The sequence below is a fragment of the Sciurus carolinensis genome, chromosome 7, assembly GCF_902686445.1.
Source record: "Sciurus carolinensis chromosome 7, mSciCar1.2, whole genome shotgun sequence".
NCBI lineage: Eukaryota > Metazoa > Chordata > Mammalia > Rodentia > Sciuridae > Sciurus > Sciurus carolinensis.
The window spans coordinates 19,359,990-19,373,144 of record NC_062219.1 but is presented as its reverse complement, the minus strand read 5'-3'; the positions used below and the strand labels follow the sequence as shown (position 1 = coordinate 19,373,144).

At 35.9% G+C, this 13,155-nt stretch overlaps 1 protein-coding gene across 4 annotated transcripts in view; it reads left to right on the top strand.

The window, feature by feature from the left end:
- Adgb (androglobin) overlaps positions 1-13,155 on the top strand; it is a 171,154-nt gene that overhangs the window by 23,973 nt on the left and 134,026 nt on the right. For all 4 annotated transcript variants that reach the window (XM_047558383.1, XM_047558381.1, XM_047558380.1 and 1 more), the window contains exons 6-8: positions 3,143-3,282; positions 5,842-5,928; positions 11,482-11,729. In XM_047558383.1, the coding sequence (XP_047414339.1) occupies positions 3,143-3,282; positions 5,842-5,928; positions 11,482-11,729 (475 nt within the window). The remainder of the gene's footprint in view (positions 1-3,142; positions 3,283-5,841; positions 5,929-11,481; positions 11,730-13,155) is intronic.

The window sequence follows — 13,155 nt, the reverse complement described above, 5'->3', positions numbered from 1 at the left end:
AGTGATCGTACTGATACGGAGGCACAGAGCATCTTATCAAATGCTTTCCAAGTGAGTACTTTTTGACTCCCTGAAAGAAACAATTCAGCCCTTCCTCTCTACTTGGAAGGAACGCAGATTGTTGTCGGTGACTTTTCTCTGAACATGTCTGTGTTTCTGATAAACAGAGAAAAATAGACATTGGCATAATTTTCCCCAGTTGCCATCAATATATTTATATGAATATGTTAGCTTTTATTTTTGTTGACCCTTATGCTTTCTAAACACAATATAGTTGTAGAATTCAGGGATTCTTAAACTGGGTTGCAGAAAACTCCCAGCACCTACAGCACTTCTGCTACTTCATAACCTCCTGCTTTCCCTGCACCACGTCTGGCCTCAAAAGTTCATCTGGTGGGAAGAACCTGGATGCTGTTCTTTAAATCAATTCTCAGTGACATTTGTGTTTATTAAATTCGAGGAACAATGTTTTCAAGGTATAAACTATGGCAAAGTCTTTTGTTATCATTCAATTACTATCTTTCAAAGAGTAAATGCTATACTAATATTTAATTTTTATGATTCTACATGCTTTTAGTAAAGCAAATTAAAAAACTATTGAAATGTTCAAGGCAGGAAAAGAGAGTTCCCTGTAATTTTATCCTACTCAGACAGTAAGTCAACAATTCACCTAAACCCTCCTGAACGTTCCTCTATTCTTATAAACTTATATAAATGTATTATATATAATTTATAGCAGTAAGTTCATATAATACTTATTGTTATGTAAACCATTCTTTTTTTCTATGTATGAGCATTTCAATGCTGATATATTTTGATGTATATTATAATCCACACTATGGATGTATAAATAAGTAAATGCATTTTGCTAAATTTATATAATTGATAGGTTATAACCAGTGTTCTATCAATACAAACAAGGCTATAAAAGAGCATTTTTATGTATACATGTTTTGCCCACTTATGTGAATTTTTTTTCTAGGATTCCTGCATGTGGAATTATTTCATTAAGAAAATGTAAATTGTTAATTTTGATAAGCATATTCAAGTTAGGCTTATATTTTATTTATAGATCATTTACATTTGACATAATTGTGATTTGTCTACCATTTTATTATCTGCTTGTGATTTTTCTTATTTTATTTGCACTTATGAATTCTTTATCCATTTTTGTATCTTCAACACGATTCTTGAATGTTCTTTAGGATTTCATTTTGAATTGCTTATGTAATCATAAAACTTTTAGTGTATCTCTTCATACATTTGTTTTCTAGTGGTTGCCCTAGGAATTAAAATATACATGCATAGCTTATCACATTCCACTAACATTAACATTTTACTACTTCAATTGGAAAGTAGATACTTTACTGCCATTTTTGACTCTCTACACACCTCCCTTCTAATATAGTTTTCGTAAAGATGTCATACATATGTATATTTAAATTAAATCTATACAATTTAATTTGCTATACTTTAAGGAAGCAACAAATCAATGTGTAATATCAGCAGATCAAAAATCTTACCATGAAAATAGTTATAGGTCTAGTCAAATCATGTTTAAAAAAATGTATGCAATGCTAAATATCCATCCCTGTATGTTTTTGATTCATTTAAATATACTGTTCAGTAGTGCTTAATAATCAAAGCATTCTTAACAGAAAAATGTTACCTTTGATCATCTATGAGCAGGTGTTCTTTGTTGAAGTGGTCTGGATTAACATTTTATTGTGGCTTAAAACTTTTCCTTTATGGGAATCCTGATCCCTTAAAAAATTCTTTAAAATTGAAGTGTAGGAAGGGAACATCTATTGCTGCTTTTTTATTGTGGTAAAATAAACATAAAGTGAAATTTAATGTTTTAATCATGTAAGTGTACCATTCAGAGACATTAAGTATTTTCACAATGTTGTACAGCCATCACCACTACCTATTTCCAGAAATTGCATCATCCCAAGCAGAAATTCTCTGCTCATTACAATAATTTCCCATTCTCCTCCCCTGCACCAGCCCTTAGCAACCTCTTTCTATCAGCATAAATTTTCCCTTTCTAGTTACCTTAAATAAGTATCAATCACACAAATGTCCTCTTGCACCTTGCTTATTTCTCTGTGAATTCTTATTGGTCAGTTCATTTGATATTAGAAGGAAGGTGACTCGCCCCTGCCTTTGACCCTGACTAACACTACATAATTTCTTAAGGAAGAAAGAAAAAGAACCACTAGATAAAGCAACATGAAATTCAGGGTGGTGAGTGTTATATTTTTAAAAGGTGTTTTTTATCCTATCGCTCCCATGTACCTGAGAAAACTGTGCTATCTTGAATCATTGTTCTCATGTCATCTCATTTCCATACTTCCAAGTGTGGCACTTCCCTTTCTGTCCCAGAGCATAATATATTCTATGTTGTTTGCATGTGTGCCTTCCCCACTAGTTTATAAGTAGTTAATGGTAATTGATCATGTGTTATGCACATTTTGGGATGTATAATGCTTGACAAACTGGGCAAAATATTTGCTGAGAGAGGAATGAGTTCATAATAAAATTTAGCACACAAAACTAAAATTTAAAAAAAGCTTTAATTTCAAAATAATTAATGTTATCATTTTGTTTCATACTTTTGATTCTAAAGTAATATGCATATAGGGAAATATACACTGATTTCATTAAATGAGATAAGAATTTACTTCATGCTAAAATATTAGACTTTTATTAGGAGTGGGTATAACATGGAAATTAAAGTGTAAGATCAATGAGCACATATCAGAATAAGCCATAATTATTAAAGTCATATTTGAAGAATTTATATTATGACTATATAAAGTAAATTATGCCCAAACTTATCTATGGTTGTACAATGTTTTGGTTTTGCTCTTTGAAACATTTTAATTTACTGTACTATGTACTCACAAGCCTTCATAAATGGGGACAATATTGATATGGATATTGATGTGCTATAATTAAATAAAATAATAAGCTAAAATTCTCCACCAACATCTTACTAAAAAACAGTATCTCAGTCTTCGAATATGAGATGCTGACATAAATTTATACAACAGTAAGTAGCAATGTCAGAGTGTGATAATATATCAGAAAAATTCTACAAATCATTGATGGTATTATGTTCTTTTCTTCTTTATTGTAGGGTTGCTGGAGAAAGATAACTATTGATGATATTATGCCTTTTGATGAAGACAATAATCTATTGCTTCCAGCTTCAACCTGTGAATTTGAACTTTGGCCAATGCTGTTGTCTAAAGCCATCATCAAGCTGGCAAATGTTGAGTATGTAGTGAGACATTAACCCTCATTATAGACAAACAAAAAGGCATACAAGAGCAATTGTGCATCTGTATTGAATTGCTTTATTATTTAGAACAGATTTCCTTCTGAATAGTGTGAACTTTCATGTACAAAAACTAATATGCCAAGGCCACTAATTTGACATTTTGGGTAGCCAGCTATCAGACAAAACTTTCTCAAGAAAAATACTAAAAAATATTTGATTCCAGACTCTCTTACTATAAATGGAAAATGGATCTTGAAAAATAGAGTTTCCATTTAGTGGGAGAAAGAAACTGTTTTGGAGGGGGACATACTGGTTCATCTAAATACTGAATAATATATACAGGAATTTGATTAAAGTTCTAAGTTCTGTCCACGCAGCAACAACTTATACGACTTGAAAAACCCGGACTTTTCAGAACCACACCAGTGTGTTCCTCATGCTTTGGGAACACTGGTCACTTAAAACATTCGCGATGAGAATGACTCATATTTACTTCAATGTGCGTGCAAAACTGGCTTTTGTCTTTTATGCCTGTGTGACTCGTGTGCCCAAGATAGCATGAGGCATGTCTGCTGTCTTCTATCTTAGAGAGTCATTCTGTCCTGGTCAGAGCAATGCAATTTACAATGCAAAAATGAAAACAAGATAAAAGAAAGGAAAAAGAAAAAAGAAAAGAGCATAGGTGCTTGAACTGGTAATGCATGGCGACTTTTCGTCCTTGCTCAGTGGGAGAATCCTCACACTGCACGAGCCTGACTCTCATACCCCTGCAGCAGTGTGGCCTAGCAACTCGGAATTCAACAGAGTACACCCACATGGTCCACAGACCATGGCAGCGATTTGCTTGAAGCACACCCCCCTCCCTTTTGGTAATAAACATAGCAGTGCCAGTCAGAAGCCAGGTCTGCTTTGTGAGAATTTTCTTTTGGCTCAGCTTCCTTTTCTGTCTCCCGAGGCTACAAAACAAAAACCGCCCTTCCTACTGCCATTCTCTCCATCTCTCTTTTCTCTTTCTAACCCTCAATTTTCTATTGAAAATTTGTTTTACCCAGCATTTGGCCCTAATTTCAAGGATTTTTTTTTTTAAGGTAGATGAATACCAACTAAGGATACTTACTGGTGGAAACTGTGTTTATTTGGAAATAATCATAAGGGTGATGATGTTCCCAATGGTCCTTCTCAGACCTAACTTGGAGTTCTGAGAATTGGAACTGCAAGGCCAGGAGGCATAAAGTGCACAATCTGGGTTGACTGGAGGGGCATTTTGTCTTCCTTAAAGCTGTAGCTCAGTAGCATGGAACAGGAATGTGAGTACCAAGTGTTATTATCATTCAAAGAAAATGAGCAAATCCAGCTTGAAAGTAAAAGACCAAGCTAAGTGGAATACATTTCTTGGATTTCTAGTGGAAACCTGCCCTACGTGATATGATTTATTTTTCTATAAATTTATTTTTAAATTTCATATTTCTAAATTATACAGAATTTATTTTTCTATAAATTCTCAGATTTTTAAATGCTATGTAGAGATATTTTCATATGAGGTTTGGCTTACTACATTTAAAATCTAATGATAGTAGATATTTAAATATCAAGGTGAAACATGGAAAGAAAAGAACATTGTTTCTATAAGGTTGGCAGTCAATTCACAAATGAAATCACCCAAAAAGGAGTTCAGGGTAGGCTTTGTGAACTTCATGAACAGATATATGCATTATCTTTGGGATACATAGACACATAAAGATTCATAATCCATACACAACAAACCAATGCAAATTTATACATACTGCTAAATACGACTCAGACAAAAGGATTCCTTTCTGAAGAAAAGGACATGGGTGTTGCTAGCACCATCAATGCCACCATTGATGTACGGTGCACAGCTGTGACTCCTGGGTGGTATGGCATTTTTCTATGAATGGAAATAGTATAAACACCTCCAAAAATATAAATAAAGGAAGGAACCAATGAGAAGAGTGTTACTTGGTTAAACACTTCCTCTGACTTTCTGTTATTCTGGAAGGTCCATTCTTTTGTATAGGGTGGACCAGATGTCTTTGGTTTCTCTACAGTTATCTCAGGAATTCATTAAGAACTTCTGATGCCCCTCTTGACCTGCCATGGACGAGACTGACTTAACACACAGTCTTATAGGCCACTTTCTGAATCGAAACCATGAAAATCCCCTGCTCTTTTCTCAAAAGGGCAACATGATCATATATTTAAAATATAAAATGGGTTAAATGCTTTTTATATTATATTATAATATATTATATATTTCATAAAAGTTTCATGTATATGACATTAATATTAATTTTAGATCTTTAAAAAATGCAACTTATGTGCATGCTTTGCACATATATTTCACATTTTACCATTGGGGCATTCTTAGGGTTTTAATAAATCATCTGACTGTTGAGAAAGTATTTTCTTGTACTGTAATGTATAACCCCCTATGTTGATTATCATGCTGCTGGTTATTAGTGACTTTAGTTCTTATATATTCTTCTGTGTTTCCAAATTTTGGTAAGTATAACATGATGTGTTTTCTCTTTTAGCATCCATATAGCTCAGAGGCGAGAACTGGGAGAGTTCACAGTTATTCACGCGCTCACAGGGTGGCTACCGGAAGTCATTTCTCTTCAGTAAGTTTGAGCATTAAGTTGCTCAGATCTAGTTTTTCTTTCTTCCTAAGATGTCTTTAAAATATTCTTAATCATTTAGAAAATTTCAAAAAAGTTTGTTTTACATACGTGAGAATAACATTTTACAGTGTGATATAAAACTCATTGGGTATTTCAGGGTAAATTCTGCTTCATTAAATAGAAGCATAACCCCCTCAGATTCTTAGTTGAAACTGACCCCTGTAACAAAAAACACATCAATAATAATAACAATAATAATAATAAACCTAGAAGCTCATTGACATGAATATTTATTTCACATGTAAATGGAAGACATTGGAGGAATGAGTAGTTTTAAAAGAGGTGGTTTTGAATTTCAGTCTGTTCAGTATCATCAGTAAAGAAGAGTAACTTTTTAAAGAATCAACATGAAAAATGAAAGACTTTCAGTCTCCACAGTGGTAACTTGTGAAAGGTAAATAAAAGTTGGAACAGGCATTAAAGTTATTAACATAGATTCCTCTGATACTATCTTCAGAAAGATATAGTTCACCATTACCTTCAGTGGCTAACTTCTGTTCTTCCTGGTAGACAAGAGAGTGAGGAGGTAGGATACATTTTGTCTTTGCAAATTTAAGATCTGCTTTTAGGAAAACAGAAGGAATACAGAGTGCTTGCCAGTAATCTGCTGCTTCTTAGTTGTGGTAGTCTTCAGCTGACCCTCCTTGATGAATAATTTCCCTGAAGGAAAGCTGATCTTAGGAAGAAGTCAAAATATCTTTTCAGATCCCTTTTCTAATATCCAAAAGATTTCCTGATGTAGTATGAACCATGTCAGTGAGAGAAGTAGAGGGAGAATGGAATTAAAAGACTATGGATTTCTCTCAAGCTTTTTTTATTTTTTATTTTTTATTTTTGTAGCTGTTGATGGACAGAATACCTTTATTTTATTTGTTTATTTTTATGCGGTGCTAAGGATCGAACCCAGAGCCTCACACATGCTAGGCAAGTGCTCTGCCACTGAGTTACAGCCCCAGCCCCTCTAAAGTTTTACTTCTAGTGTTGATGGATTGCTAAGAGGAAAATCATAGTGAATATTTAAGACATTCATATACTTTCATAATTATAAAGATACCACATGAATTATAATTGTTGACAAAATGTCTATGAAAGCGATATAAAGGAAAAAAAAAACTTGAGCTCTGGAGTTTGAACTATATAGTAAGACTTACATTCTTACACTTCCAGTTTCAAGCGATGTGAATCTTGCAAGTAATATAACTTCTTAGGGCCTCATCTGTAAAATAGGAGATAATATGATCTACTTTGCCTGGTATACTGAAGATTCAGTAGGTGAAAGAAAAGGCAGCTACTCATAAAGAATTAGTTAGTGTATGGTAGAGACCTGATTATTCAAAATGTCTTGTCCATCTTTAGTGACTTTCACAAGATTATTTAATATTATCTAGAAGTATACTTGGTAATTAATAATCAACGTTTGGAAACAGGTTGAATAAGTGAGAATAAGACTCACCCAGACAATCAAATGCATCAGTTTTCTTCTAAATACAACTAGAAAGCAAAAGATACACACTTTGATCTACTATGTCATAATTAGTTGAATTTTTCATATGAAGTTTCTGCCATAATATCCAAGTAATTCTGCTTTACAATTATACTGTATATTTAAAAAGTTAATTCACATATATGCATTTTTAATTTTAAAAGAAAGAGATGTCATGAAGCAGGATATATACAATTGTCCAGAAATGTTTAAATTGAAACATGGGAGCAGATACCATCTGCCATGAGGGTAGGGACAGGCCAGGTGAGGTTTTATGGACAAGGTTGTGACTTGATGTGAGCCGTTGGGTGAGAGGAAGGAAGGAGAGAGGATGAAAAACAAGAGAACATTGTGAGCAAAGGCCACAGAATGCTCAGGAGTAGAACGTCTGTGTTAAGAAGAAATTGAAAATTGGTTACTCCTCTTCATGTTTCATGCAAGTCAAGGCGAAGTAGGGTGCCAATGCTTCAAATTTGTATTGACTGTGTTTATTCCCATATGAGAATCAGTAAGGGTGAAAGTGGTTGTAGCAACTCAATCAGAAAAGTCCTTCCCTTCTACTCTCCTGTGTGAACACCAAAGGGAGACCCTGCCCTATTTGTAATTTTTGACCTTTTCTCTCATCATTTTTCCTACTAATAGTAAAGTTTCATCTTTGAAAATAAAAAAAAAGAATTGATTCTAATTCTCCATGTAATTAATGACCAAAGCACAATTGAAGGCATATCATAGTAGATGCTAGAAACTGGACAATTTCAAATAGAGGGATGACTCATTGGCTCTCTGATAGTGGTCCATCTGGGATACAGCACTCTGCCACCTCATCTTTAGGTCAAATTGTCCAAGAAGTTATATGTGTCACTCTGTGGTGACATTTGAACATATCTTCTTCATAGAACAGTATGTTTTATATTGTAGATAGAAAAAATTGACAAACATGTGTTTGGGATTCACAAAGATCTTTTTGAATCCTGACTTTATCAAGTGCTCATTGTGTGACCACATGAAATTTACAACCAGTTAACCCTGAGTTAAGGTTGTAAAAATCCATGTTGCTGAGCTGTAGAGGGATTAGAGGCACAGATAAAATATACTGGAGGCCACTGTGTAGTGGGAATCCAGTAAGGACTAGGAGGCAGTTCAGGCGTTTGAGCCAGTCACAGGCACACGAGGAACCCTGTTCTCTTCAAACCACAGTGCCTCTTACTGATTTTTCACAGAGAATGTCAAATGAACGAGTGATCAGTATACACGGTTATCCTCATAACTCCCAGTGTCTTCTCATTTAACTTTCCTTCCTTCTCCATCATATCACTGAAATGGCTTTTCTTAAAGTCAACAAAGACTTTAACATTGTCTAACCTGGTGGTCACATTCACCGCCTCCCATTTGCTTAGCATCCCTTTGTTTGACCCTCTTGAACAACTTCCTTTGCAACACTTGATTTTCTTGGCTTGCACAATAACCCCGTGTTTTTCTCCTATCTTATTTGCTGCTCTTTCCCAGCCTTCCTGAATAGTTCCTCAACCACTAAATGATGGCTTGTAACACAGATCCTGTCCCATGACTTTAATAAACAGTTCGCCTAAGACTTTCAAGTTTTCACATCCATGCCTGGTATTTTCTTAACTCTAGACTGTACTTGCACATAATGGCCCAACTGACGTAGCTATTTGAGTATCAAAAGCTGTATCTCAAACTCAGAAGATCCGGAAAGGAACTCTAGATTCTCAGTCTCCCAAATCTGCACTTTTCCTACCATGCCTCTGAGGTCATTGCACCACCATTTGCTTAGTTCTCCAGCTAAAGAAAATTCTAGAAGTCTTCCTGATCACACGTCTCCTTGCCTTTCACACGCAGTCCTTCACTGAGCTCTGTCAGCCGCGGCTTCTCCACTTGTTCGGAATCTCTTTGTTTTTCTGCCTCTCGATACTACCATCCTAGTTCAGCTCACCATCACAGCTCACAGGAGGAGCCTTCCAACTGGTCCCCCTGGGTCTATTTTACCCTCCGCTAGTGAGTTTTCCACATTGGAATCAGAGTAGTTCTAAAAATATACGCCAGATCGAATCCCTCTTTCTTTTAAACCTTTGAGTGGTTAGCTATGACACCTGACTGAAGTTTTCAGATCTTCACCTTGTCCTGGCACAACACTGACTCCTACTCAGTATTGGCCTCTTCCCTGACCCCATCTTCATCTTGGCAAGTACTTATTTATTGACCACAAATGCCCTGTCCCTTAGGGTCTTTGCATGAGTTGTGGTTTCTTCTGCTGTTGTTTATATTGTTTTCTTTCCCTCTTGTTTTGCCTGGAATGCTCATCCACCAGATATTTGCTTTGCTGAATATGACCCCAAATTTGAGTCTCACTCACCCCAAATATCACCTCTTCAGACAAGCCTTCTTGACCTTCCAACTTAAATTATTCCTTTAGCAAGTTATGCCATATCCCATCTTTTTCTCACTTCATACTAGAAGTCACTCTCTCAGCTGTACGCACTGTCTGGATGTTAAGGGAATAGGGAATAGCGACTCTTTCTTGTCGGACTAAATTTCATGCCTTACATGCTTAGAACAATGACACAGAGTAACTGCATAGAGTACTTGCATGATAGGAAAGTATTTTAAGAGGTCACTGGATGTGTGTAAAACGGTCCTTGGAATTTAGAGCAAAAACGAACAGTTTAATTCTCCCAGAAACTAATATTAAGCTACCTTCAAAGGTATTGAAATTAATGAAGCTGTTTGAGATGGGAAAACCAAGTCAGAGAAGGACGAATGGCAAGAGAGTGGGCGAGAGCACCGAGTACTAGAGAGGCACTGGATTCTGCATGGCTGGATTTCCTGCTGCCGAATTCTAGAGGATGAGAGGGTCTGGGGTGGAGGTAAGCAGGAGCCACGCAGACAAAGCCCTTTCATGGCTTGTTAAGAAAGTTTTGCAGCGTCCTCATAGGGAAAGCATATCCTGCAGGAATCTTAGATGAGAAGATGACCTTACTATTTGTGACTTTGGAAGATGCTAAGAGTCGCCCAACAAATGGCAAGACTGGAGCAAGGAGACTGGCTTGGGCCGTATCCAGAGGGATTTTCTAAGTCCTTCTGCCAAGGAAGTGCTCATGAAAACGGAGAAAACACGATCTGCTGCAGGGAGAGAAGATAGGATCAAAGTGACATTGGGTTTATTTGATCAGGATTTTAAGGAGAGAGACTTGGTCATCCTGTTTTTAGTAGGTGCTCAGTGGGATGTGGTAGCAGGACATATTTGTGTCTTCATTGATCTCTTCAGATGGATGTCTCTTAGGTGATTGCATGCATGAGCCTGGATATCAGAAAAGGGGGCTGACCAGAGCCAGTGACTCAGGGACTGTATTCTTGAGCAGGCCAACTCAGGCCAGGAGGGTTCACTCACCGAGGAAGAGCCCGCTGTGGCAGGAACTCACAGGGAAATCTGGCAAAGTCACTGTAATTGTCAACAGTGAGCAGGAAGGAAGTGTCCAGAGAAGTCTGCAAATTTCTGTGATAACAGAAGGAAAATCAGAAAGAGTGATGTGATAGGAGCTTCAGGGAAGATTTAAAAGAGGAGAGAGTAAGAGCACTGTCATATTCGATAGAGAGTGGAGTCAGAGGAGGACTTTTTGCATGGAAGACCACTTGCTAATCAAATAAATAGGCATTTTTTTCCCTGTCGTGGTTTCAGCGTGCCTGTCTCCCCTGCCAGACTGAGTGACCCTTGAGATGAGAACTACGTTTTTGGTCTCTTAGTATCAGCAAAGCCCAGCACACAGTAGGTGCTAAGTAAAAGCATGTTACATGAATGAATATATGATGGTATATTATGAATTATATATGAATGAATTATATATGAATATATATAACTTTTTTAACTGAAAATTCATGTAATGATGGAAATTACTCTTAGGAAACAGCAAATTGATTTTTCTGTCAATAATTTATTGATATGAAGTGTAAAAGCATCATTTGGAAGTTATTGTTGGTGTCTTTTCTCTAAGTCCAGGGTATGTGGACAAAGTTTGGGATCTCTTGAAAGAAATATTGCCTGAGTTTAAGCTGCCAGAAGAGCTTGGCTCTGAAAGCAAAATAGCAGAGATAGAAAACAAACCAAAAGAACAAGGGAAAGAGACAAAAGATGGCAAAGAAGTCAAAGATGGGAAGGAAGTGAAAGACTCGAAAGAATCCAAAACTGATGGTTCCTTGACGGCTCTCAAACCTTCTGAGAAAAGTGACAAGGTTCCAAAGGGTAAGACATTTTATGTCAAAATGTCATTCAGCGTGGACACCATATGTAATTCCCTTATAATATTGTAAAACTAAAGCTTTCTCAATGTCCCTATCATCCTTAAATTTTGCAAAAACAGCCATGTAATTAATATCTTTCTCTTAGGACTTTAGAATTTATAACAACATTTACCATACATCCATTGTGGCTCCATATTTTGCTTTCCTTAAAATCAAAGGTGATTCTCTCCTTTGATGATGCTAAATTCATGCTGTATTATATAAGGAGAAGCTATTAATATAGGAAGAGGCATCAAATTCTAAATTTTTTGTCAAACATATCTTTCTAGTACATTCTATGCCCAGAGAGATGGACCAAAACAGTAAAGGAGAAAACATATCCTGCTTTTTTTCATGGAATGTGAAATAAGCATGGATTATGTGATGATTTTTCTGATAATTTATTCTAAAGTGGAAGTTCAAATCTGAAGAAAAATAGGTTTGATTTATTTTATGAAGTGCAGGATCATTTCTCTTGTCAAGATGAAAAATATATTGAATATTTTTTTTATTTTGTGTCCTCTAAAACATTTTATGTAGCCATGCACATGAACAATAATGCTTTTATAGTGAAGTAGAATCAAATCTACTAGAAAATACTCAGCTTTTCTGTGTGTCTTAGTATTATTTACAATGATCTTTCAAATGTTTGTTTCATAAAATATTGACTTTTATCTTAATTATTCTTTATTAAGATCTTGTCCACCAGCATTTATTCCAGTATACTGCTTAGAAATTATTACTTTAGATTTTCCTCAAAAATATAAAAAAATTAAATGTGTATGTGATATCTGTCCACATAGGCCCCTCTTGAAATGATCTCACGTGCATTCATTATGAAAAGAAACAAAGAAGCCTGACTAAATTAATTTTATCCAGTATATTCCAAATTAATTTGCTTCTAGAAGCCATTTCTCATGTGGGGTCATGAATTAACATTCATCCATTCATTAACTCATTCAAATATACTACGTGCTGATTAGAATACCAGCTGGTTCCCAGGAATTGATGGAATGTTGGTAAGCAAAATCAGATGTGAAATCTGCCTTCTAGAACTTACAGTCTAGTGAGAGAGATTGGCATGCATAATGGCAAAAATAGTGGATAACCACATACTAAAATATGAGCCTTGAAAGGAAGCAGAGGAACTTGGGCAGTTCAATGGGGTACCTATACTAGGCAATGCCATCAGGGAAGAATTCTCCAGGAATTTTGAGGAATTGCCTAGAGGAAAATGAGGACTGTGGAGGAAAGAGGACTCCAGGCAGAGGAAATCATGAGTACAAAGATTATGAGGCAGTAGGAGGGATGACCGTGTTTGGAGGAGAAAATGTAGACAATGTGCTTAGGAGGAGAGGGCACAAAGAGAGAATGTGACTCAAGAAATG